The sequence below is a fragment of the Haemaphysalis longicornis genome, unplaced genomic scaffold, assembly GCF_048455015.1.
Source record: "Haemaphysalis longicornis isolate Haplotype H1 unplaced genomic scaffold, Haemaphysalis longicornis Haplotype H1 scaffold_4, whole genome shotgun sequence".
NCBI lineage: Eukaryota > Metazoa > Arthropoda > Arachnida > Ixodida > Ixodidae > Haemaphysalis > Haemaphysalis longicornis.
The window spans coordinates 184,614,999-184,642,868 of NW_027526361.1; the positions used below are offsets into that span (position 1 = coordinate 184,614,999).

General features: G+C 47.4%; 1 protein-coding gene across 1 annotated transcript in view; it reads right to left on the minus strand.

Moving 5' to 3' along the window:
- The window catches only part of LOC144179563 (dermonecrotic toxin LspaSicTox-alphaIA1i-like), a 33,573-nt gene extending 10,613 nt beyond the window's left edge, over positions 1 to 22,960 (minus strand). Inside the window, exons 1-5 of the mRNA XM_077707967.1 lie at positions 22,813 to 22,960; positions 18,696 to 18,780; positions 9,287 to 9,575; positions 3,037 to 3,168; positions 1,374 to 1,496 (exon numbers count right to left, since the gene is read on the minus strand). Of these exons, the coding sequence (XP_077564093.1) occupies positions 1,374 to 1,496; positions 3,037 to 3,168; positions 9,287 to 9,575; positions 18,696 to 18,755 (604 nt within the window). The 5' untranslated portion in view covers positions 18,756 to 18,780; positions 22,813 to 22,960. The remainder of the gene's footprint in view (positions 1 to 1,373; positions 1,497 to 3,036; positions 3,169 to 9,286; positions 9,576 to 18,695; positions 18,781 to 22,812) is intronic.
- Between the last annotated feature and the right edge of the window lie 4,910 nt (positions 22,961 to 27,870).

A 27,870-nucleotide genomic window follows, 5' to 3' on the forward strand; every position in this document is an offset into this window, starting at 1 on the left:
GGCTAACTCGGTCTAAAACTGTTGCCGTTACACTTCCGGGTGGTTAACGACCCCGTGAAAGAGTCTGTTGAGCAACATTCAGCTCAATCACATCGGTAAAAAAGCACTACGTGTTAGTACTTAACGTGGCTACTTAACGTAGCGAACTGAAGCACTGCATGCAAGACGAGTTCCGCGTGGGCGCGATAGATAATGTCAAGTAGAACGTCAGTAACGCTGTGGGAGTATGGCGCCGTGACAAAATCAGGCCTGGTCTGCTTATGACGTAGTGTAACTTCGTACACAATGCTCCGCATATTTTGGAAAACCGCAAGTATTTTTAACATACGATTTTTATTTACTAAATTGCTTGTTGATTTGTTTGTTTACTTTGGGAAACGGCTAAGTCCAAGAAACACGCTTCCGGCCATGTAGTATTTATATGCAGAATGTAGAAAGACGCGGTGCACAATTTTTTATGTGAGCATTATTTCACCAAACACGAAAAATAAAGTTATCAGAGCCAGCTTTAACATTGTAAAAGTGTCTAATATCTTTAAATATTACGTCCTTAAACCGTTGAATTTCTGGACCATTCCGTTCTAATATTGTCCGAGAAGTAAGCGAGAAATGAAACGCATACTTTCGGCACTCGCATCATGGTTCTCGAACACTGATATCCATGGCTGGGGAGTACCAAGAAGATAACTCTTTATAATTGTAATTTCGACTGTTACTTTTGTTCTTAAGTAATTTAAATAGAAAACTCAAGCGGGCAGTACCATTTCGCTCTGAAGTTCGTCATACGCTCACCCAGTTTACAAGTTAGACGAAAAGCGATGTGGAACTATAACTATCAAAAATAAGCCCAGCAGCCTCTTTTCAACTCTATTTTGTGAATATTAATTGCAACGTTATGATCCGAATGATTTTCGGATTACTCTGTATATATATTTAAAATCAGGTTGTATATGCCATGAGCCGAGTTAGACGGGAAGAAGAGCAACGTTATCGTTAAGCAGTCCGATGAAGATATCCCTTTTCTTGAAGTGTGATCATTATGTTAGGGGTTCATTAGATATTAGGGCGTCAGATATAACGCCGCTAATATCTGGACTGTTTGACGTGCCTAACATGTCAAAATTCTTACCATCTGTGAAATTGTTCAGAAGAAAAGGTTGTCTGTTTTTCATTACGGATTAGATAGCACCGTTTTTACCATTTACCAGCATCTGCCAGGTGCTGTACCACTTAATTATGTCATCCAGTTTCAGCTGGCCATTAGGCGACTCCATTACGGAGTATACTAAGAACTGATTGAGATACGCTGTGACTTTGAGATCACAAGTGAAAACGTTTTTTTTTTTTTTTGCTGTAGAACGGTGCCTTCTTACCGATGTTGTCTAAGAGTTTTGGGCTGGCTTTCTGCATAATGTAAGCGATAGCCCCTCTGATGACGTCTCTCTCCTTCACCGAGGGAATCGACAAAAGGACGTTGATCCTGTTTCTCTCGGTCACTGTATGAAAACGAAGACGATAGAAATCAGAGAGTGAAATCGATAAATAATAGTGCTGTAAGTTTCAACACCCTGATGACACCAGCCCTACAGATAGGCGTTCCGTTTATTTTCTCCACCCGTGAATATTAATGGGTTATTGGGTGAACTAGCATCATTCCCAGTTTCCAAGTTTTCGTACTAGCTATGACGGTCGTTGTATGCATACAGTTCAACCTGGATGTAACAAACCGTAAACGTAACGAATTCCTGGATTTAACAAAGTTTTTCAATTCCCCATTGCGAGCCCCATTGAAACGCGTATGCGTTTACGACCACTCTGTAACAAACGCGTTGCGACGGTTAAACGTGATGTAAGGAATTCCCTACGTTCATGAGCCATTATTTTTCGCACTTTTTCTGAAAAATCGGCTGGGGGAATGCACTAATTTAGCGAACCTCACCCGCACTGCCAACCACCGTGCGTTTGCAGTGTCAGTGCGGTGTCGATAAGGTGCTAGGATAGTAGTGAGCCTCCACTGCTATGTGTGGTGTCGGTTCGTCGGTGATGAGTTCTGTTGCAAAAAAAAAAGGAAAAGTTTTGTCTTTTTAAGACAAGCACTTAATTTTAAATGGCAACCCCACCAGCAAGAAAGAAGAAGGTCGCTGCCCCGTACGGTATCCCAGCTAGCCCCCTCTCAACTATTTTGAGTGCTGCAAAGAGCAACAAAGAGCAACAAAAAATTAGCAGAGGCTTAGCTCGGCTATGCCAGGATGTACGTAGCGTGAACTGAGGTTCAGCTGGTTATTCTTAGCTTTCCTGGTTGTCTACAATTAGCTTCATTATCATGCTTATTGCTGCTCCAATGACACACACACGGTATTGGCATTATGTGACACATGCATGCAGGCGCAGCGTCATCAATCGCCCCAGAGCTAATCTGGTTCCACGGGCACACGCCGGTGTTGCTGCGACGCACGAGCCATCGCTTGCACACCCGGCCACTCCTCGCATGATCATCAAGTGGACCGCCCGCCACGTGCGGAACGGAGCTCAGCGAAGACGCCAAGCGCGTGGGGTGTGTGAGAGACACCGGGCAGCGAGCAACGTTCTGTGCGCCGCGTGACGTCACTGCGCCTCGCGCATGCGCAGCACGGCTCTCCAGGAGCCACGCGAAACTGCTCAACCTGAGCTAGTGTAGCTCACGCTACAGTAGTTTACACTAACGAATGCAGTGAAGCTTCTACAGCCCGCTCCTAACGTTAGGCAAATGCGACGAAAGTACGGGGCTCCAATTTTGCATTGCGCACAAGATCAAGGATGCCTGGTTAAAACATCGCAGTAACGGCAACATTTAAATGCAGCGAAATCGAATCCAAATCTCCTGAGCCACGTTTAGTAGTGAGTAAGAAAGGCGCCAAGGAGGATACCTCTAATACGAAAAATACTTGCAGTCCACATCCGTCAAGAGAGTGGGCAACCCGATAATTTAACGGCAAGGCAATGCAAAAGAAACAACATGTGGCGTTTGCTGGCATGCGTCAGAAAGCCGCTACTTGCCGTCGCTCCAGAGGTACTCTACTAGGCTCCTCGCAATGTTGATTCCAGCCTTGACCTTCGCCTTGTTTGAAAGCTTGGCTGTCCTCAAGTCCAGGAACAAAAGTGTAACCTTGCCTTTGTGTTCCGAGTCAGCTGCAGGGCAAAAGGGTTTTCTGCAGCTGAAATAACGGCTAGAGGATATTTGCCGGCAAAAAGTACCGTAAAAATTTCAAATTTGCCGTTTGGGAAAACCAGCAAAAACAAAACACGAGGACACAAGTAAAAAATAACGCACTCGTCTTTTATTTGACTTGTGTTCTCGTGTTTTTTTTTTTGTCAGAATTCACTAATTGGTTCAACAAGCTACACTTAAAATTTGCGCTTGAACATGTCGTAATTCTCATGAACTCCATTTTATATCCAATGCAGGAAGAAAAGCACTCCTACAGAATTCCTAGTTCAGCTATGAACGACGTCAAATGCCTTTCTTCGAAACCAAATCTACCCTCTCATTCTTCAACTGAGTAATATGTATCCCCTTGCTCGTAGCCCCATCTCCTGGTGGCCATTCCGCCAACCTGGAAGTCCATTGGCCGTCATTTTTGCGTACTACATGGTCAAAATAAAAATTCTATTCTTTATCTTTATATTCTTTATCTTTAGAGTTCTGATGTCTTCTGCCCCCAGTTTGCTGTCTTGCAAGACAGTCGTTTCCTATCGCTAAGTACTCTGCCATCACTTTTATTTGTGCGGTAGGACTCATCTTAGAATTCTTTCCAACACATATAGTTGTGCAAACGGCTTCCGCCACGTGGCTACCACCCAGCAGTCTATTTCGAAGAGTATCGTCGAATAATACCGCAGTACTTGTTTTCTATACCACAGTAGCTACTCGACACTTGCAGCAAATACAGTTCTAAAGCAAAGCTTTCTGCCCCTACCATCCAATTGTTCTTTCGTGGAGTGCGGGACAAGAAACTCCCAACACGGCTGCGGAGGGAAGGGCGGTTTTCACTCACGAAGCACAATGTAGATGGTATGTCGAATTTACCCAGCGTTCCCCGCGCGCGCACGCCGGCGGGCACCTAAGCGCGACGCGGCTTTGTCGTCTGCTTTAGCAACGGTTGTTTGGTTCAGGCGCAGCTTCGTGTCCATTGCGCGCTTCCTTCGCACGCCTTGAATAAATTGTTCGACAGCACCTCCTGGGTAACCCGGACACGACGGAATTAAGTGGTCTTATTCCAAAGATACGTTAAATATTGGTTTGCAGGGCACGAAAACAAAATGTAGATACCACATACAGACAGCTGGCCGCTAAACTAACAGTACCTATTGCGCACTGATTACCACGAATTGGACTCCGTTTCCTAATTTGGTGAATGCCGACTCAGTTTTATTTTAACAGCTATTACAAAAGGCGAAAGCAGCAACTGGTTTGGTTAAATCGCGATTATAAGAGATTCCTCAGCTTTCTCGGAATTCTCACACTTACCAAACAAACTAGTTTAAATCCGTGTAAATGGAATCATTGAGCTCACATGCCGAATTGTTTCGGTGTCCGCGCTTGTGTCGCGCCGTGATGCAGCCCCGAGCTAGCCCATCAGGATGGCTGGGTTCCGCTGTCACGCCCTTCGAATGACGCTCCTCGAATTTTCTTTCTGCCGACGCACTCCCGGCTACCGCGCCGCCGTCCGCCGCCCTAGCCCGGCCGTGCCTAACGATTCGGCGTTGGGGACGCCGGCCCTGCGAATTCTAGGTACCGGAAGGCAAAATCTCTCGTTTCATTCTTTGTAGAGCCACGTGCGTGAATTCAAGTGACGTTGCATGCGCAAGTGTTGTGGGTGTCGTTTACATCCTTGCTTTCCAACCACCTTCACAGGGTGGATTGGAGACAATTTTTTTTTCTATTATGCACACTCAAGCAAAATCCTTCCTACTTGAAATATAGAGGTCGTATATAATATTAGATCTTTGTGGCAAAACAAATCATCACAAATTCCGACGGGTTTATTTGCAATTTCCTTCTACTTTTCTTTCTCGTTATTTTTTCAACTGAAAATTTTTGAACGTGTGCGCGGACTGCAAGAAATCGCGTTAGGTGGTCTTCACCACAACGCTCCAGAACTATGAATCAGCGTGAGCAAACGTGTGAATCTGGCATATGATGACGCGGAGGATGCCATTAAAGTAAAAAATACAATCTTTGTAGGGGCAAACAGCGAAAACGGGACCTCGGCACGAATTTTTACTCTAATCCCGTGCTGTACGATCACTGCCGTAGCCCGTACTCTGTCCGGCTGATATGTTTAATTTTCGCGAACACTTGTACGCAATGTATGAATGGTATGAACACGGGTTTTCAACGCCTTCGAGCGGGTTTGGACATGGCTATTAGTTTTCATTAGGACCTCGGCGTTGGAATGCATAATTGCAGCGTGGCCTTTTGCTTGTTTACAGTGAACCTGCCTTTCTTTAGCATCAATTTCGAAACTCACGATTGCTCACAGAAGGCGATGCTGTGTACTAGGCGAAACACGTCGTTAATAATTTGCGGTAATGGGGAGTTTTAGAATAGGAGAACCGAGCGTTGGGTGCCCTCCAAGAACTTTGGGGAACCCAAACGCGACACGCGCGCGCGCGACGAGAGGGTCTTCAACAACAGCTCGCAGCCAGCTTCGGATGCACTTTAATCGAATGTTGGGGGCTTTAGGCTTGGCGTCGCCGCACATATTTCATCGCTGCTATCGTTACAGTTGCGAATGACAATCGCCCAGTCTCCTGCTCACGCAGTGGTTTCAGAAAAAAAAACCATATCTGTCGTCAAGCGTTACCGAACTTGCCAGAAACCCCAGTGCTAATGCTAAAATTGAAGAGCCATCCTGCTTGGGAGAGGTCACTGAGGGCACCGAATCCTCGAGAATTCATTATGGATCATTGGAGACATGGCTACAAGAGTGCCACTCGTTGCCGAGATGACTTGCAGAACCCGCTACCACTGCCTCGAGTCGATGGCTAAGAGCTGACGGAAACCTACAATGCTGAGGATGACTTTGCATTCACCACTCCCCGCGCAGAAGAGAACGACCTCTCCGATTTATATGACGAGGATTACTAACACCGCAACTATGCAAGTAAACAATGATACCGAAGCTTAAATATGTGTCGGGCAATGCTACAACAGCTTCACGGGTGAGGGCGAAGCTTGAGTGATTGATTATGAAGTTTAATGCGCCGACGCTACGCAGTCAATGAGGCGCGCCGCAGTGGAGGGAGCTGTAGGAGGAAACACTTTATCTCATCCGTTGAGTGCAGTCACTCCAGACCAGTGAGGGGTGTCTTCAGTTCACGACTCCCTGGCTGCAACCGGCCTTCCGGTTCCTCTTCACCAGCCGAAGCTGGGAACAGGGGTCGGAGCTGTGAGGGCGCCAAATTATTTTGACCACCTGGGGACCTTTATAGCACGCCGAAATCTCAAGCAGACGGGACTTGAGCATTTCGCATCCATCAGAAAAGCGGCCGCCGCGGCCTGCAATTGAGGTGAGTGAGGGGCTCTCTCCCTGTCCGGCTCCGCCCCCACTGGCGCTCTTCGGTGTGGCTCGGGTTTCTCAGAGAGTGAATTGACTGTTGTCAATTCTTTTACTTTCCTGGTGGGCTCTCGCTGATTTGTTACAGCATTTTTCGGCCGCAACGCACATTTAGCCGTACTACCACCTTCACCCGTAATGCAACGCTCAGGCGTAAACCGACTCTCAGTCCTAATGCGACTCTCCGCCGTAGTGAGACTCTCCGCCGTAGTGAGACTCTCCGACGTATGGCGACGCTCAGCCGTAACGCACTTTTCGCCTTAATGAGACTCTCTGCTGTGTTGCGACGTTTAGTCGTAATGCACTTTTCGCCGTAAAGCGATTGTCCGCCGTAGTGGGGCAGAACCGTGGAAGACATTATTGCAGCTTGCAGCAGTAGTGCAAGGTTGAATTAACAGTGGAGCTTGGGACCTAGCTTCTTTATTTATTTGTTTATTCTAAATAAATAAAGAAAATGTAACGTGGCGGAAGATGACATGAACCATGAGGCGATGAAGCGATGTATTTACAAGACTATTTACAGGCAACCATAACCAGCACAGCTTGGCTGCGCCGCGCACACAGCTCTTCGTCGTCATCATCCTTGGTGGTGGGCCGTGCTACTCCGTGCTACCGTTCGTAACGTTCGCTTACAACACGGCCGTGCAGACCACTACAGGTTTTTCACCTTTCTTTTTGTTATACGGACGGGAGCCATCGTGTACAATGGATACCATCCTTCCCTACAGCCCTGATCCGTCCGAATGCCATCTCCTTTCCGACGCAACGCGCCATGCAGAAGAGTGCCGCCTGCTCGCACGTTCGTTTACGTCGAACGACCAAGCTCAACAGAAGCACCGTCATGACCAGGAGCACTCATCGACTTCTTACAGTGCTGGCGATCTCGTTTGGCTGTGGATACCATCTGACACTCCTGGTCTCTCCTCAAAGCTCCTTTCTAAATATCACGGCCCCTACCGTGTCATCGATTCTTCCTCCCCCGTTAACTACGTTGTAGAACCACTGAAGCCAACGGAAGACCTTCGCCGTCGCGGCCGCGAAACTGTCCACGTCTCTCGCCTAAAGCCCTATTACGATCCCCTTGTGCTGCACTCACCGTAGGTCGCCAGGGTGGCTCTCTCTTCGGCGGAGGGTGATTGTAATGAAGAGAAGTGAAAGGACTAACGGACCTCGATCGTCCAATCCCTGTTCGGGTATGTGCCGGAAACATCAAGCTGGCATCATCTCTGTGCGTCCTTGTGGTCAGATCAGGGATCCCCTATCCGGTTCACCTGGAACAGACTGCGCTGCTTCCCGCCTCTCGCTTTTACTGCTTGTTAGCAATTAAACCGCCTTTCAAAAGAAATAAAGAAGGTAGGTTTAGCTGCCAGCTCTTTAATAAGTTTATTAGCTCTTTAGCCAGAAGCTTAGGAGCTTCTTCCGGTTTTGTTAAGTTTTGCTAGGTTTAGCTAGGCTGTGCTTGGTTTTGTTAGGTTTCGCAGTGTTCTTGCTAGACTAGGCTAAGCTTTGAGAGGTGGTGGCAAACTTTAGCTGGATTTTACAAGGCTGTACGCTCTAAGAAATCTGGGGAGTAGTTGAAGAGTCCAACAGTCATTGTACTCTTGTGAGCGTTGGCGTACTCCCCCAGAAAGCTACAGGGAGTTGGATGCAATGTTCGCTCCCCATGAGGAGGAAGCGCAAAACTGACCGCGTATACCAGTCGGTCCCAACACTGACAGCGAATCTCAAAGGGGAAGAAGCTTAGTCGACGCTCAGCTCTGCTGATTATCCAGCCTTGCACCACTAGCGGAAGCAGAGCCAATTTTTTGACGTTTGAAGAGACCAAGAAGGACTATCACCTTTAAAAAGGTAAATTAAGGGGTGTGCATACGCGTATGTACCTCTCGCTCACACTCGAACAGGCGCGAAAGCTGGCTTCACTATTATGATACCCTATCGTTGGTGGAGCACCCCTTACTAGAGGCGATGTTTTTTTGTATTTTTTTTGCTCACGCCACCGGACCTACCTCAGACTTACGCAGCTCCACCGTTAAAAATAATTTCAACCGTGACGTATTTGACATCAGGCCATGACATGAATGAGTCGCATTTCCTGTCATGCATAAATATACGCTCAGGATTTTGTGTGTTTGAACTTAAAATATCAGCTGTAGCGACTTTGTACAACTCTTCGTAGTTGCCTGCGTTTTGAAATATTCACAGAGACCTTCGAAGAGTGGGAGGGAAGAGCAGATGCTATTAGGCGGCCTAAGCACGTCTAAATCACCGCATAGCCACTTCCTCGAAACTTTTCCGCGACGTCACAGAATCTTGTTTGTCCGCCCGGTGGCCGCAGGATGGCCCAATCGCTAAGACACGTGGCTGGAAGTTTGTAGGGGGGGGGCTCTTTTTTCTATTGATCGCATCAGTTGAGTCTTGTTAACGCGCTGAAAATTGTTTGTCGTGTTCTCCCACACGACATCACCTGTGCTTATAACAGGGCACTGTAACAAAAAATTTGAACGTTCATCAATACTTCTTGCGTTTTCTCCGTTAAAAAAACTTCTTTCATGGCTGGAATGATGTTAAGAGAGGTAGTGAAGCCTAGTTTTCACAAATTAAACCGCGTTGTTATTCGCCTTCATGGCTCCTTCAAGACACTAGTAAAGCAAATAGAAATGTCACTGGGAATTCCTCGGTTAGCTTACGGAAACTGGTGACATCCCGAATGAACTCGAGGAAGTCGTCGATTTTCTCTCGCTTCATGCAGGTGCGGAAGCAGTCGCAGGGAGCGCCATGAAACGTGCCCAGAACAGTGCCGTTGCTGTCGAACTCTATGTTGGACTCGATGGCGTTGGCGCCTTTCGTGAGGTACTCGTCCACCTCCTCCAGCGAGTTCACCATATGGGCGATGATGTAGAAGGGCCGCCGGTGATCCATATTCGGGTGCTGGGGTCCGCTCGGACCGCCTTTACTGTCGTCGGGGCTGCCACCTTTCTGCCGTGTCGGAAAAACAACAGAGTTTACGTTGCTGGAATTTGATACTGTAGCAGGTTTTTTAACAGCCATAGTGCTTTTCCTCCTCCACATGACGTTGTAGACAGTAGATAGAGGTCGCTTTATATCTTCATATGTATAGTTGGCTTGAAATGTCCACAATTGAACTCACTTTTTTTTCACATGTGCAAAACAAACGTTCAACACTTCAAAAAAAATCGGTAATAATTACTTTGTTTTCACATTTTTTCGCAAAATTGACCACAATTTAGCTCATGTTTTTCAAATCGGCACGACAAATGTTAAACACTTGATTGGAAATCGGTAATAATTACGTTGTTTTCAGGTTTTTTGCATAAGTGGCCACAATTAACCTCACGTATGTCAACTGTGCAAGACAAATTTTAAACACTAGCAAGAAAATCGGTAATAATTGCGTTATTTTCAGGTGTTTTCGCATAAGTGGCCACCATTAAGCTCACGTTTTTGAGATGTGCAAGACAAATTTGAAACACTTGCAAGAAAATCGGTAAAAACACGTTCATCTAACGTTTATTTTTGGAAATTTAAACATACTATAATTTTTCTCAAATGCTTTTTGTGCGTCAAAAATGCCCAATGGCCCAATACAACACCCTCCGTAAGTGCTGCTTTCGGCTGGTGCGGAACGCAATGGTTCCTCTTAAATGCCGTAAACTGTCTCTCTTTTTTGTTAACCCTGCGAGGATTTCAGCAACATCGTTATTCATAAATAATGATCTTAACTGCTAATATTGTCAAGTTGCATTATTTGCAGCGATACTTCGGCCGAGCGCTAGATGCGAGCACCGACATCACAGGCTTCTGTGGCACCGTGAGTCGCACTGACGTGCCTCACCACCGCCTAAAACGTTATTCTTTGAAGATGCACGCAACTGTGCGCACCAGTGCAGCGAGCACACGAGGACCTATTTTTCACGAATTGCCTGATTTTTATCTAGATCACTAAGATTGTTTCGAAGTGACGCATGCCACACGACGTCAAGGTTTTTGCATCCGGCACGATAACGTGGGTAAGGGGGAGCCACTTAATGAACAACAAATATGAACAGGATTTTGAAACTGACCCCAATTCGCATCGCTTATACGAAATGGCGTAACATTGTGGGCAGCCAAGATATGGCCGCAACTACCCCATTAGACCACACATCGACACAATTCTTCACGCAAATCGCTTTGTACCGACGCAATATTTATTTTAATAGCGAAGCTGTTGAGCAAATCGTTTGTGTATGGTGTCCGCAGTTTTAACCGAGCGCTCCTGCACGCGTGCTTCGTGCGCACGTTTGTCAAGGTTAGCGTATACCCACTTCTGGCAATTGGCCAATATTAGGCAAAATCTCCTGCTGTCGCGGCGTGCCTCGAGAGAGAGAGAAAATGACATTTATTTGTGTCCGGCGTGCAGCGGCGGGTCAGGCCACGCAGGGCTTCACCGCCCCCTATCGGGAGGCTAGACCTCGGGGAACTCTCGGCCAGTGCTCCAGCTTCGGCTACTTGGCGAGCGCGCTTCCTCCCGCTAGGGGATGGAGGGTCTCCCGTTCGCGCCTGCTGGGCAAGGGCGTCCTCGAGCCGCTGGACGGCGATGAGCTGTTCCTTCGGGTTGGAGGAACTAACGTAGTCCACCATGTCCGGAGGCAGTGGGTCCGACACTGCACTGTAGTCACTCGCACCACACCCCCACACAATGCGGGCCAGAGTTGCAGGTTCGTCCGCGCACACACTGCACAGCACTTCCCCGTAGAGTTCGGGACACATGTGTCGAGCCAGGGCCGGTGTGAGGACTGTCCTCGTCTGCAATTGTCGTAGCAGCACCCCCTCTCTTCTGTTCAATCTTGGGTGGGGCGGGGGTAGTTGCGCCCTTTCCACTCTATGCCAGGCCAGGACCTCGCTGTAGTTGAGAATGGGCTCCATGTCAGGGGCGCTCTCCATCGCAATCTGAGAGGCGAGGCGGTGGGGCGCCGCACGGCGCGCGAGCTCTCGTGCGACAGCGTTCGCCTTCTCGTTGCGGTTGGCAACACCTCCGGCGATGGGTCCTACATGAGCCGGGAACCACCTTATGTGCGTTGTGGTCTCTTTGTGCTTGGGGAGGATGCGGGCTGCCACCATTCCCACCTTGCCTCTGGAGTAGTTGGTGATTGCCATTTGCGAGTCGCTCAGTACCGTAAGGGCCTCGTCGCCGCCGCACAGAGCTAGGGCGATAGCGGCCTCTTCCGTCTGCTCGGCATTGGTGGCTTGGAGGCTGCACGCATTGACTGTGTTTCCGTCCGCCGCGCGAATTACCACTGCCACGAAGTGCTGTGGTCTTTCCGGCATCTGAGCGACATCGACGTACATAGCCGTGCGGTCGTTTTCGTAGGTCTCGGCCAGCGCTGTGGCCCTGGCCTGTCTGCGCTCTTTGTGCCTCTGCGGATGCATGTTGCGCGGGAGCGGCGAGATCACCAGCTGTCTACTAATGATAGCCGGCAGCTTCTTTCTTTGTATGTTAGCCTATTCTTCTTCTCTAGTTGTTGTCGGGCTGAGGCCCGCACGCTGTAGAATATTCCGGCCAGTCCTGGTGTTCTGTAGTCGTTGTATCTGCGCTGTACGCTGAGCCTCGCATATCTCTTCGAGAGTATTATGGACTTCCAAGGACGCCAAGGCCTGGTTGCTAGTACATGGCAGGAGTCCAAGGGCCGTTCTGTATGCTTTCCTTATGGCTGCGTTAATCCTATCCCGCTCGTACTGCAGCCATCGCTGGAAAGAGCCCACGTACGATACGTGGCTCACCGCAAACGACTGCAGTAGTCGCAGGAGGTTGGCTTCCCGCATGCCGTCACGCCGCGTCGAAATTCTCTTTATGAGGCGGGTGGTGATGCCTATTTTCGTTAGCAGCTATTCGAGCGCCGTGTGATTACCGTTGCCTGCGTCCATGTGTAGGCCTAATACTCTGATGGTATTGACGTGCGGGATGGTGGTTCCGTCTTTGGTGTAGAGGTTGATGTTTCTGTGTGCTTCTTGTTCTCCCTTCTTTATTTGGTGGCCGGAGGGTGGTATGATCAACAGCTCCGATTTTTGAGGTGAGCAGTGTAGCCCTGTGCCGTGGAGGCTGGTTTCGACGGTATGTATTGCCTGCTGCAACGTCTCCTCGATGTGTCCGTCCGAGCCTCCTGTTACCCACAGCATCAGGTCGTCTGCATATATGGTGTGTCGTAGGTCCTGCAGCTGGGCTAGCCTTTCGGCCACCGGTAACATTACTAAGTTGAATAGTAGTGGGGAGAAGACCGACCCCTGTGGCGTGCCTATGCTGTCCAGCTTTCGGTTTTCGAACTGTAATTGCCCTATTTGGATGCTGGACGTCCTGTGTGACAGGAAGGCTCGTATGTAGTTATCCATCCGCTCTCCTAGACCAAGTCTGTTGACCTGTTCCAGGATGGCGGAGTGACGGACGTTATCGAAGGCGCTTTTCAAGTCTAAGCCTAGGATCGCCTTGCAGTCAACCTTGCTGGGAGTTTCGAGCATGTCATGTTTCAGGAGAAGCATTGCGTCCTGTGTGCAGAGCTTTGCTCTAAATCCCAGCATGGTGTCGGGGTATATGTCGTTCTCTTCCAGGTAGTCTTGCCACAGATTGTTCAGGACATGTTCCAGCACCTTCCCTGCACATGATGTGAGTGAGATGGGTCGTAAGTTCTGTATGCTGGCTTGCTTGTTCGGTTTTGGGATCAGTATTGTACGGGCTGTCTTCCATTGTTTTGGGAGCTCACCCGAGCGCCAGCATTTGTTGTACATCGTTAGGGCTTTGATTGCCGTCTCGTTCATGTTTCTTAGAATCTTGTTGCTTATGGCGTCCGGACCAGCAGCCGATCTGCAGTTCAGTTCCTGCGCCGCTCTGCCGACCTCCCATTCTTCTATGTCTTTATCGAGTTCGGGGTTTGCCGTTCCTCTATAATGTGGGTGGTCAGTGTTAGGGGTGCCAGGCAGCTATTGTTCATTGAGTAGCTTGGCAAGCTTTTCAGTACCGTGCGTCTTGGTTGCCTTGTAGACGATCTGGGAAAGTCTGTGATGTTAATAGGCCTTGCTTTGCGTCCCGTCCTGCAGGTGCCGGAGGAGCTTCCACGTCTTGCTGGCGTGCGGCTGTCTGTCGGCCTCGTTGCGTATGGCGTGCCATTGTTGAGCGCATAGCTGGCGACTGTACTTCTCGAACTCTCGGGCGAGGTGCGCTATCCGCTTGCGCAGGCTTCGTAGATGTCGGCGTCTCTTCCATCGTCTTTGCAGGGATCCTCTGGCCTCGATCATATGGGCCAGTTTAGGGTCCATGACATGGATCTGTTCGTCGGTTTCAATCTCCTTTGTGACTTGTTTGCTGGAGCGCACGTTCGTCAAGCCAAGCATATGCACAGGGAGGGCAGCCAACATTGGCCACAAGAAGATTTTGGCATTCGGCGTGGGTATCATGGCAACACTTGCTGGGAACACGAAAGACACGTCATAGCGTGATCCCCTCGTTCGTTCGTCCTTGTGTCGTTGTGCGCATGCGCTGTGCCCCGTAGAGGAGCCGCGACTTCAAGGTCGAAGCTGCTGTAGGTGATCAATCAATCCACATGGACCGGCCGAGGAAGAGGCGGCGCTCCGAGGGGCTCAGCGTGGAAAGCACCTGCTAGAGACGATAACTCACGCTGGTAGAGTGGGGTACCAAAACGCTGACCTAAACGACGAGCTCACTCTGGCCTTGCTCAACTTAAGGTCATTGAAATTCCATGCCGCCGCCGTCAACCACGACACGACACTGATATTAAAACTCAACTTTCTGTCCGTCAGTGATCACCTACAAAGCTTCGCCATTCAAGTTTTGCCCGTGAGTGCAAGCCTACATGAATTTTTTTATCGGTCCAAAGCCTTCCATTGTGTACGCCGTATACAGCTAATTAGGAAAATGAGCAGCCCTGAGTTAGATGGAAAAAAATTGCTAATGTAATGATGAGTTTTTTGGTCATACTCAGTCAGAAAGTAAAAATAATCTATCCGCTCCCTGTCGAGTTAGGTTAGGGGTGCGTCGATGATGGGCGTTGGCCCCTTTATTAACACGATAGCGTTATTAGGCTCATTTTACGATTTCCCCGCGGCCCCTACCCGTCCGCTATCAGCCGTGCTCATTAGACCTCCATGGAAATAAGTACGTCACCACTGCCGCCCGGAAGCTACGACTGCTGCAGCAATATTCGAGGGCTCCACTGAACCTGTAATGTGGCGCTATGGCACAGAAGTTTGGAAACGAGCGCAACAATACAACGTCGGATACGAAAGACAGGACACGCATTTTCACCAGGTGCCGTGCCTGCGCGGTGAAGTTTGTTCTATGCCCAGTCGGTGGTAGCATGCGTGGCATACACGGTCTCCAGCCATGGCCGCAACTGCACCATCACACCAAAGCGCGTTTCCACCAGAAAATCAAAAATATACATTTAAGATAATTCATGCCCCGAAGCTACTCGTGGGCTATTAGACATGTCGTAGAGAAAGTCTCGGGAAGAGTTTTGACCACTTTAGAATCTTTAACGCGCGCCGAAATCTCGACACAATGGCGTTTTTTTTCCTTATAACCTTTCGTGCTCGTAAAGCATAGATCGGAAATGCAGCAGATACCTAAGAACACGTTCCGTGGGAGTCGAAGTCTCGCCATCGCACCTTACATCTTAGGATACAAACGCAGATGTCTCTGCAATTTTATTCCTCATATATTAACGATACAGGATGAATATAAGTTCAAGAATATGGCTATTTTTCGATGACTGTGTGATTTATAAACAGGTAGCCACTCCGCACGATGTAGCGATTTTTCAAATAGATTTAACGACCCTCAGGGAATGGTTTCGTGTATGGAAAATGGAGGACAATGCAGAAAAAAAGCGAACTCATTACCTTTTCTTCTCTGTTATGCCCTCCATCTAATATGCATACACTACGCAGTAACTTAATTGAACGAAACCCTTTATTTAAATACTTCGGTCTTTTATTGTTTTTTTTTTGTTGTTTATTTAACGTCTGATTTTGGCAGGAATATGCACGCTGAACATAATACTCCTAAGCTATTCAAAAAACATGTCCCAATCCACCGAGTGAAGGTTGTTGGAAAACGAAGGTGTAAACGACCCCCACAACGATTACCCATGCGACGTCACTTGAATTCATACACCTGGCTCTACAAAGAGCGAAACCAGAGACGACTGAAATGCACTCAACCTTTATTACTTTAAAGAGATATTCCTTGCTAAGGTCAAATCAATGCAATATTCATGAATAGTGGGTGTTTCAGTTGTATTGGTGAAGCCCACGAGTGGGAAATTTTTTATGAAATATAAAGGAAGCTCAATCCTAGTGTTAGATGACGTCACTTCTAATCTAGCAGATTTAAGGGAAATCCTCAAGATGGAGTAAGTTCGCACGATCTCGCACGCACTCACTTCTACGTGTCTACCGCCGCCTACGGAGGCAACGAGATCGGCGGCAGAGACGGAGGAGACGTGAGATGCCATGCAAATACTAACTCCAAGCGCATGCGCAAAGTGCGCACACGGCCGCTAAGCCTGCCGTGGGTGGAGCGCACAGCGGCGTGAGAGGCAACGTGACGCTATGACGTGGCATTCAGCGAGAAAGCAGGGGTAAACCCGCAAATGTGCTTAGTGAGTGTACCGTATGCCTCTGCCATCTTCGCGTGGGCTCGTAGCTTAATCGGTAAGAGAGAGAGAGAGAGAGAGAGCAACGTTTATTAGGCGAAAAAGTAGGTAAGACAACTGGCTCTTGCTCCGTTTCTCTATTTGTTCCAGGTTCCATTGCAGGCGGGGCCAGTAACTTTTTTTGCTTGTTCGCAGGAGCTTTCTGTTGACGCCAACGGTGGCGGCAGGACCCTTGGGTGGTAGATGTAAAAAATGTAGCTTTAAAAATACGAAGAAAGAATACCTAGCGCACGTGAGCGTGCGCATAATAAGCAGCGCCCGGCGTCAGCCAACTCGACCTTCCAGAACACTCTGCCCGGTGTTCGTGCTGTAATATCTCGCGTGCTGTCCCCCTTGCGAGTTGACGCGAGTTGACGCCTGAAGTGAACAGCACTGACGCCGTATTCGCGCATTAAACGCTGAGTTCGCGATGCCGGCTGCAACTGGTTCTAGCGCGTGCTAACTCGGTCCACTGCGGGAGAGATGCGAAAGCCTGTGGACAAAATCATTCGCGCCTGACAGTCATGGGGAACTTCCAGCAGCAAGTTCGGAAATTCATGTGAGTTACAAACGTGCTGAAGCCGTCATGGAGAACTTCAGCGAAAACATCAGTGGGCGAATCAGCGTCCTTGAGGTTGGCTATTGGCGACCAGTCAGTGTTCATTAGAAAGTGAAATAAACCAATGTGGTCCCCGCGAGCAAAGCTGTAAGCATGATTTTGTGATGTGCGAACAGAAGGACTGTGGTGGGGGATAGATGCGTTACACAAAGAAATTAGTACAGGGAGATGAAACTTCTCGGGATTTAACAGTTCAATTCGGCTGTGCGAAACACAGGTGGCTTCTGAGTTATTCAAACACGTCTAAAACATTCCCACATGCATTCCCAACGGAATTACATGGCAACAATTAGGTAAAGGAAACAAAATCTAGTAAAATGTCACACTTCTTAAGTATCGGATAGTATAGCTGAATAATTATCATAGTGCCCCATAAATTCCCAGCAAGGTTGAAGTCTCTATGGACGAAAATTTTGTGATTACGGTGAGATGTTCAATAGTTTCAGTGAAATGTAGGGTTCGTTTAAAGTTATGCGGATGAATCTTGGGTGATATGTAATACGTGCGTAGCAAGAAGCGTTTACCCGAGAACATAGAACCTCTAACGAGGTTGACTCAGCGTATTCTTCATGGTCGATGCGGCGTGTACACTTTATCGAATTATGAAGGGCAACAAGCACACCACGACCACTTCGTTTGCCGTGCAAAGGATCACGGTCATGCCGGAAAACTTGATAATTTGAAGGGAAAAGGTGAAGTCGAAGTAATGTCAGGGCACAAAAAAGTCTCTGTCAGAATCATAACAGGAAAAGATAATGAAGCAACATTTGGAAAAAACACAGCTGATTTAGTTCGAATAATCGAAGCCGTACGTAGTTTTTTGCCGTTAGGATGCTTTTCTGCATGAATAATTTGACCATGCAGCTCTCCATGGAAAGGCTTGTACAAAAAGTGCCTAGGGCAGAGTGCAGGGTCTCTCAGTCGCTGGAAACCAGCGTCGTCGATGGCAATTGAAAAGGACGCATTTGAGTCATGTCGCGTTTTGAGTCGTTTGCACAAAAGCGGCACCCCCCCGGCAGACAAGTGTGCAGAAACTAGGGATGTTGGTCGTGGCCGCCAGTTTAGTGTATGTCTTACAAGTGACAGGTATTCTTCGTCATCCGATTCTGCCTAAACCTTTGAGGGCCATATGTGAATGCTGGGATCAACGAAACACGGTGCGGTCTTCTCTCATTAACCCCCACGCCGTCCGTAGCAAATGGCATGGCTCTTCTTGCCGAGTTCCTGCCCATCAAAAAAACATAATTCAAATTCTGTAGTTTTAAAATGCCGCAGCTACACGTCGGGAATCAGTATCGCCGTGGTGGAAGGCTCAGGAATAATTTTGACCACCTGTGGATGTTTAACGTGCTCCCAAATCATGACACACGGGTGTTTTTGCTTTTCGCCTCCATCCGAAAAGCAGCCGCTGCAGCAGGGATCTAATCCACATTCTGCGGCACATTTGCACAACGTTCTAACCATTGGGACACTGCAGCGGGTCTCTATTAGGACGACAGAGGCATAACGGCCTCGTGATGTGCGCTTACGACCTCGATAATGGCTTCCTCTATTTAGAAATGCCCTTTTCTAGGAAAACAAATGTGAGCATCCTCTTGAGTAAAGTAAGGGCTTGTTCGACCTCAACTCGTGTAGCCTGCGAATACGCCAGCGCTCGAAGCTTCACGAGTGCAGCTCGCTGCAGACTCTAACGATTATATCCAATTGAAAGTTTCTTGCTCGCTAAACCTTTTAAAATTCTTGCTTTCATGTCGTGATACTTTTTGTACTTACCTCCATACAAATGATGCTTCCCAAGAGAATTACCGAGGAGAATAGGTAGCACAGTATCATTTCGCCCTTTGCCCTTGAAGAGTCACTGTTGGATGTAAAATAGAAAAAAGTTTCAAATGGTGTCATAATACGATACGCAATAGGAGCAGGGTGCACGTTTAGCGTATGTTTTAGCTGCTAAACATCGGCTCAGAGGAATTCCCAAACAAAAAGCTCACTTTGTCGTTTCAACTCAAGCGAAATAAATCATGCAAGAGGAAAAAGAACAAAACCGCGGAAGGCCGCTTGGCTAAGTTCCGACTTAGTTCATACCCATTTATAGTTTATTTCTTTGATACCCGGTGCACGACACAACGCTCGCTGGAACGTGGCTCGTCGAGGCAGTGGCACCAGGATTTTTCATATTGTATATTACTATAAAGCTCTATGCCATTAGGTGAACGATTGGCAAGACACATCGGCCTGAGTCCCCATTTCGGCCAATAGTCTTAGAGAAGAAGACTTAACAGGAGCGAGTCGGGCAGTGTCTTCAGCGCAATTTACGTCAACTGCCCCTGGATGACCCGTACCAAGTGCGGAGTGCAGCGGAGGTTGTGCAGACTTTGGCGTAGGAGAACTGGAATGGTGTGTGCCTTTTCTCTGGACATAGAAGACATGCACGACTCGATCCCTCATCGAGGCTTGTTCAGTGCTATGAGGGATAAGGTCACCGACTTCGGCGAGCTACGGTTCAACTCTGCGATTGGGATCCCCTATGATCGGTTTCTCGAACGTTTGGACTTCTACCTTAAGTCTACTGTTATTAATTTTGATGAAAAACATTATGTGAAAGCAAGGGCCTTTTGATTGGCTCGTCACATTCCCCCGTTCTGTCAGATATTTATATTAGCACCTTTTATAAACGTGTTCATAGCAGTCTGGATCAGACAGGTGCTGTTACGGTGATGAGATACGTCGTTGACTACCTGGTAGTCATTAACGACGTACCGTAATTGAGGTTAGAACCCACCGTTGAGAAGGCAATCGACGCGTTTTCGACACCAGCACTCGACACCAGCACATTGACCTACGAGCTGCCGAGTGATATGAGCATTCGATTCTTACATTCGAAGCTCACGTTGCGAAGTGCGCATGTGTGCTGGGAGTACCAGCCACGCTTCAGGAAGCAGGTAATTTTGTACGAGAGCTCTCATTTGAAAGTAATTAAGACCGGAGTAGCCTTGACGTGCCTAAAGAAAGCACTAGGCAAGTCTTGCAATCACAAAGTGGAAATCAGCTTCAATAATTAAGTGGCAAGGCTCAGGAAAGCAGGATTTCTGTCGCCCATGATTTCCAGTGTTTGTGATGGCGTCTTCAGAAACAGAAAATTACGCCCATCTTCCCGCGAGGGAACCATGATGTGATGTGACGCATCAGAGGGGAGCGTTTGGACTGACGCTGGTATTGGATTGCGTCAGTCCACTCGCTGAAGGGACTGCTGCTTCCATCACGTCTTCATCGGAAGATCTTGCACGGAGGATACCTCCGTGCAAGATCTTCCGATAAGGCAAAGTCAAGTCAAGTGCGAGAGCGAGCGCTGGACTGATCCGGCGCCGTGCGCTCCCCCGCTTATATTACCGCTTTTGAAAGGAGAGGAGCCGGGGGCGAGAATCGCGAGCATGCGCACACATGCGCTTACCCAGAGCAGCGAAGCGCACACGCGCAGCTGTTGTTATGATAATGAGACGGAGTGAGAGTGTTGCGCACAGCTGTCGGAGAGAAGAACGGAGGAGAGTTGCGCATCTGCAGTGAGCGTGCCGACAACGCCGCGACAACGACGCTGGAGTGACATACCCGCGAGCAAGAGATGCGTCGCATCTAAAAAGGCAGGCGGGGACAACGAAAGAAAGCTTGCTGACAGGAAGGGTGTGCATGTGATCCCGTATTGGCACAGGGCATCTCACAGCCTTAAGATGGTCGCACAAAGGCATAACGGTAATGTAGTTTTCAGAGCACCTTGCAAAATGGTCAAGATATGCCCGATGATGATCAATGCGAAACCAACCCGTTTCTCTAAAAAGCACGCTGTGCAGTACACGCAGTGTACGAGGGATGTGGTACATGAAATCCCACTGAACTTGCTCATGTAGGGCAAACTGGCCGTTGCTAAAATTAAAGGGCACGACAACACCATTGGGCTGTTAATTATATTTCCGGGGGATATTTGAAGTAAAGTGTTTGTCAAAATTTTGTGGGCCACGGCTACCGTGGCTGGAGCAGGCGCGCGGCCAAGCAGGGGCGCTGCGCTTGCCGCTGTCGGCTGGTTACGCGGCCTAAGTAAGTGAGGGCAACTTTCGCGCTCCCTTTCGTACCACGGCTGGTGCAATAAGTGCAGTGGGGCAGTCAGAGCAGGCACACTTTGCTTCAGCGCAGGCACTTTGGGCAGCACTTGTTGCCCCGGGCACACGACAAAAGCAAGAGCAAAAATTCTTCTCGCATTTAGCCGCGCAACCAGCCCACAGCGGCAAGCGCAGCGCCTCTGCTCCGGCCACGGTCGCCGTGGCCCACAAAATTTTGACAGACTGTACCATTGCAAGCTCTGCAAGAGCAAACCTATTCTGATTGATACGAATTTTCTTGCACGTTCCAGTGACAAGCTTGAGAGGGAAATAGTGGAACCTTTCCCTATCGTGAGGGCTGGCGACAAGTAAATTAGCTCCCCTCCCCGTCTGTGGCGCTTGCCGATAAGGAGATAGCCAGTAAATTAGCCCCCCTCCCCGTATGTGGCCCTTGCCGATAAGGAGATAGTCTTTTTCATGCAATAGGAAAATCTACATGACCCGACTGCATGTGGTGTAATTCTCGTTTCCAATGTATATAAACCTTCGTTTGTTCAAATAAAAATTTAATTGGACGTTAGCGCCAGTCTGTTGTACTGTACTCCTTCGGTCCGTCTGCGCTTTCTTTTCTTGAGGACATCTTTGAGATTACCGTGACACCCATGCAGGCTCAGTGCGCGACTAGACACTTTGGAACGGTTTGGCCACTAGGATTATTTTATGAGGTAGTCACTAATTAGGAGTAGGGTGTGTGTAGCACGTCATGTCATAGGGTAGAAAATAGTTTAGGGTTAAACTCATTATTCTGTGGTTTATTGTTTGTATAGCTCTTTGGGTTCATTGCTTTTTATATTTTTGTATGTGTTCACTCTATGCTTGAATGGAGCGGGTATGTTTTCGAGGCGTATTCGTGTCCCTCTTTGTCGCGTTCCGGTGAAGGGCCAGGCTTCTAGGTTCGTAGCAGCCTTCAAAAAACTCCCACATTTAGTAATACCTGCTCTTACAGCTACCCTTAAAAACGCCTAAAAGACAGCAAAAAGCACTCCAAATGCAACCTTTATAAGCTACAGGTGGGTAGAAGAATAAATGAAATTGTCGCAAACAATGATTCATGTTTTCAAAATAATATCAGTTTATAGGACAATCCCACTCGAAGGGCTATACTGTATGAAGATGTGTTACCATGTTACCATGTGTTACCTTTACAATTCAGGATTACGTATACTGTGTGTGTGAAAAAGTTAATGCCTTTTTAGTCTGTCGCTGAGGGGCGAACGGGCCTCTTAACGAGAAATAGATGCAGTTTTCTAGATTTTATGCACGACCATCAAAACAATAAACCTGGTTTCACTGCTCTCATAAATAGGCACTCTAGATGATTTTGCAACGTTAGTACGACATTCTTAGCAACCAAAAGCCCTTCACTGTCTCTAATGGTCAAACCATTTTTTGCTACACAAGTGAAAACCAATGTGACGCCACTCATTTTTTTTATCTGTCAAAGTTGAAAATATAAATTATCTATCTCGGTCCGTTTGGCAGGCCTACATGTTTATCTCAAAAACTCTTTTTGATAATACTTCGCGCGTATTTGTGTTTAGGTAATCGAAGAAATAAAATTTAACGTTCTCTGAGCACCACCAAGCTCGTGTTGACACTAAGCTCCTGTTAACTGAGTTCTCAACATATTTACCCTCCCAATTTCGTACTTTTCGGTGTGCCACTGTCGCTAGGTTCTTGCAATTAAATGAGGAACGTCTTCATGTAGGTGCACAAAAGATAAATACACGAGTTCCTACCTCAAAACAAAAACCCGTTTGCGGCAAAGGGCTGTTCCCGTTGTTTGCCACGTTCCCCGTATTCCGGTGGCGATCCTGTGGACACATGTAAAGCTTTTCGGCAGCTGGAGGGCTCAGCTGTCGTTTTCATATTTGTTTTTGTTAACAATCGCAGTACACCGCGCAGGGAAGCAGCTATTATTATTCTGGGTTATACAGACACAGATGGACGTGCGTCAGTCACAGCGGCTCTGCAGAGCCGCGACAGAAACCATGAGCACAAAGGCGCAGCTTCTCTGAATAAAAGGCGCTCTCTCCGCTTTGTAGGCGGCGGCGACAACTCTGGTGTCCAGTTTCCCCAACGCCCACAAAACTCCACACGGCATTCTAGGCGCGAGAATGGTTGGAGCGAACATTCAGGGCGCATCTGTTCAAAATAAAGAAAACTAAAAAAAAAAAGACAGAAAATCAGCACGTTTTTTCAATAGTTGGCTTAACGGAACTATTTATCGTGGACATTTTATTTTCGCAAAAGTGCGCGCAAAGACGAGACAGAAGAAAAGAAAGAACACATATTTCCTTGGCCTTTAGCAGCTAGTGGGTGCAGAAATTTGCGTGCAGAAATAATGATTAAAATTGCACCCACCAAACATCTGACTAATTCATTCGATATAATACGCCATTAGCAGTACCCATCCGATCTTAGATTTTGGAACTTCGGTGCGCGGATGCTGCTAGCAGAAATTGTTAGACATATACCACATTTTCATTATTCTATTCAATTCAGTTCTCTTTATTCACCAGATTGGACTCGTTGGTTGCCTGGCCTCAAAGCTGTGCGAGCAACTTGACGGGGTTCCAGGAAACTAGTACAAGGCTGCAGAGAACGATGCATCAATACTTCGTGTGCCATTGGCAACTAGATATCGGCTCGTGTGTTACACCTGGTATAAATATACAAATGTTGCAGGCATATAACTATGGCTATCGCCTTCAGTGGTGGTATACACAATTGTACATATCAAATATTGCAGATGAGCGAGCGCCTTTGCTTTAAATTGAATGGGTCGTCATGTGTACATTGCCGCATGTCTTTTAAGTAGACAACTGGCGCCAGCCAGTGGTTTCGCACCGAAGCTGCAGCCAAAGAAACTTTTAAGGTGTATCTATCCCTCCAGCTTTTATGGAATGGTACGCGAGTCCATGCGACTATTTTTGTTTGTACGCGCATATAATGCTTTACAAGAATGTTGTTCATACCAGCTGAAAGTATAAGATATGCTTCTAACAAGGTTACAAAATTGTCAACCATCATGCCGATACTATTTTGAAAGGGAATTACTCCACTGGCATCAATACAAGAACTTACGCTTTCAATACAAGAAGTTAACATTGTTAGAAGCGTATCTTAGCAGCACTTTTATATCATTTGACAAAGCGCCTGTATGTGCAGAAAAGGGTATTTGTATTGGTTCGTGCCTCACCTCTATCCCGTGCAATATATTCTTAGAACAGATAGACCAGGCCTTGAAGCGAGTTTTTAGTCCTCTTTTAGTGTTGAAGGTTTTTAGATATGGAGATGATTTTTAATTCTTTTTAGCAAACAGTTCTGTGACACAACCTGACTTGGTGAAATGTGTTTTAGACGATTTTAAGCGCCTTGGAAAAGGCCTGACCTTTACTCATGACTTGCCTCATGATGATGCCATCTAATCCTTGGGCCTGAGAATTAAGGTGTTGCAGGGGCATGTGTGTTGGTCTTTTTAACCTCGGTCCCGTAACGAACCGTTCCCGTATGACTCGGCACACTCCAAGTTAGTTAGGCGGGCTATTGCCAGCCTCTGCCTATAATCTGCCTTGCGGAAATCGTGCGCACACATGATGCAATCAAGTTTTCAAAATCAGGTGCAGCGACTTTTGTCGGCTGGCTTTCCTCTGTCGGTCGCGAATGCGGTGGCGGAAACCCTCCTTCAAAAAGTGAAGGGTAGTAAGCCTAGGACGAATGCTCAGCAAAAAAATGACAAGTGACCTGAAGTGGTTCCGTACCTACACAAGGTGTCGCATAAACTGAAAAAGGTTGCGACGAGGTATGGCGTCGCTGTCGGTTTTCGTGCCTCGCGTTAGCACGGCCAACTTTGCTCTCGCATCGCTACTAGTAGCAAAAAGAGGGCCTGTGAAAAACGACATGAGAAGCCATTCGTTGATTGCGCTTTAGGGGTGGTTTGTGAAATCTCCCTCACCTGTGGAAAGTCCTACATCGGTCAAACTGGGAGATGGGGGAACGACCGCCTAAGGGAGCATGCGCAAAATTTAGAGTCTAATAATGATGCACATTTGACAGCGCATTGTGATTACTGCACAAACTGTGAGCCACGATTTTCCGAGACAAAGACACCGGGAAAACGATGATGTCAGCAGGCCCGAGAACTGCTCGAGGCGCATCGTATAAGATTGAAGGGACGTAACTGTGTTAGTGATACTTCGGTGGTATTGTTGAAAGCTGAGGGGCAGTTTTTAAATAAATTCTTCCGCTGACGCTGTGGGCACGTCTGTTGCCCTTTTCGGGATGTATGTATAAATGTACGTTGCTGTCGCTGCTATTAAACTGTTGAAAGTGTAGCGCCCGTCCGTGTCTTCTTTCTTGTGTATTGTGTATTTGCGCCAATCAGTACGTTCGTAAACCTAAACCAACACGCCCAGCAACACGTTCTCTTGAACACGCTAGAGGTTTGCTCAAGTAAATTTTAATTTACCGCGTTCTACTCCTCCAAGTCGTGTGCCTCGATGCCAGCGCTGCCGTACGGCGCAGAAGAACGTGAATCGAGGCACCTTACTACAACGTTTACAGAACCACGTTGCTCTATTCCATGAGCATTCCGAACGGAACGTGAAACCTATCTAGTGGAACCTTTCGTTGCTGGTGTCGTTTGATTTTTTTAAATGCCGCCAGGTAGCGCGGCAACAGCAGGCGGAAGTTTTCTGCAGTTGATGTAGTATTTTTTCGCTATCGCAAAGCCCGAGCATCCGTGAAATATTTCATAAAGGAACACTGCAAATTTCACTCATGTATTGATTTTCTGCCCTATATTTGCGTAATGTCTTGTTCATGTTCAACATTGTTTACAAGTATGAACATTAACACCGGACTTCGACGTTTGGATTGGGCTGTGGGTGTATAGGACTATTGCGCAGTCCTTGTTTCACTTTGGCCGGCTGGCTCAATCAAGTCACAGACAGACAGACACTGAAATTTCTGCGGGAAGTAGCCCAATAAAGACTATCGTCTTTAAAATCTCGTTTTAATTCATATCACTGACTTCGGGTTCATTTTTAAAGCCATATTTGAAAGAATCACAATCGTCCTTGTTATTTATCTGAATTTGCGTCTCAAGGGGGTACAGTAAAGGCGACAGCAGAGGAGAAAAGAGGAGCAATGGGAATACATAACCAAAATACATACCCACGAACAGTTGTGAATTAAAGGGAAAATGACAATAAAAACAGGTAAACACTCAATCTTGATCTTAACATATATTTCTCGCAATTCCTTTAAAGGAGGATGCATAGTCTTCCATATTTGATCAATATAAAAGTTAGGTTAAGTTTCGACATACAGTTTTTATATTCGGTGTGAAAACGAGAAATCAGCCTCTGTTGTGCGTGTTAACAGGATGATTATTAACTTTGTAATGATGAAGAAACTATGAAAAATTGGGTAAATGCTAGTGCATTTACACAATGCTGGTGAATTCTGGTGCATGGAAATTATTCGTGTTCTCAGCCATGATTGTATTGCCGCGAACCATGCATTAGGTTTTTTATATATGTTTTTGGTCTTCCTTTGATAGACAAAGGCTGGTATAGGCGATTAATTTTTGCAATCGCTTTGCTTTTGAGCGAGAACGGTCCCCAAGCCTATATCACTGGCGTCCGTATGCATTTCTGTTTCCGCGTTTTCGTCAAAATGACCGATCACAGGCGGGCATTGCAGGCGCTGCTGCAGCTCGCAGAATTCTTTTTCATGAGCGCTTTCCAAGCAGAAAGAGATGCTATTTTTCGTCAAGCGCGTGAGTGGCTCTGCAATGCGTGCGAAGTTTGCGATGAAGCGCCGGTAGTACTCGCATATTCCGAGAAATCTTCGTACACCCTTGTCTCTCGGTCAGGGGAATTTCGCATGGCTGTAGTTTTCGTCGGGTCAGGCAGGACTCCTGCGGCGTTGACGACGGGGCAAAAAAACTTGAGTTGCTCGTACGCGAAGCGGCACATTTCAGGTTTCAGCGTTAACCCCGACGTAAAGAAGGCCTCGAGTACAGACTCCAACCTTGCAAGGTGTTCGTCGAAAGTCCGGGCGAATACCACAACTTCGTCGACGTATACGAGGCAGGTGTGCCACTTCAGGCCAGTTAGCACAGTGTCCATGACTGAAACGTGGAGAACGTTGTCGAAGAAACAAAAAATCAAGTTAGTGACAAGGTGACACCCTTCCCATATCAAACAATATTACCCGACGCGACGTATCCCAAAAAGAGCAAATGGGCGCTTCGGTTGAAACACCAGATAACAAGACCTCAGGCGGCCACGGGCGGTTATAAAACCAATAAAATAAATCCTAAGCGATAGTTCGTGGAAAAAATGAACAGTAAAAGCACAAGTACATCACAAAGCTTTTTTTACATGCCAGCCTGAGCGCGAGGTACTACATGTTTGTAAACAGGTAATGAAGAAGAGCTACCAGCGTAATGATCTAAGAAAAATCCGGCTTTAAGTTGGCCTTGCGTAAATATAGGTCCAGGAGGCTCTCAAAAGAATGCATTGTTTTTTTCATTCTCACGCACATTGCATTCTCACACACTGTCACATAATAAGAATCGAAGCTGAACTCTCCCGTGCCTTGCCTTGGAATGTCGCGTTTCCATTTCTCACAGAGCTCGCCGTCTCTCGGTAAAGAGAACAAGGAAACTTTTTCTGTTGTAACATTGTACCCGGACCGACACCCCGGACACAGCACGTGTTCGGCATCGTCGTTGCACTACTTGGGTCGCATTACAATAGCGTGAGATGGACGTTATATTTCTTTCC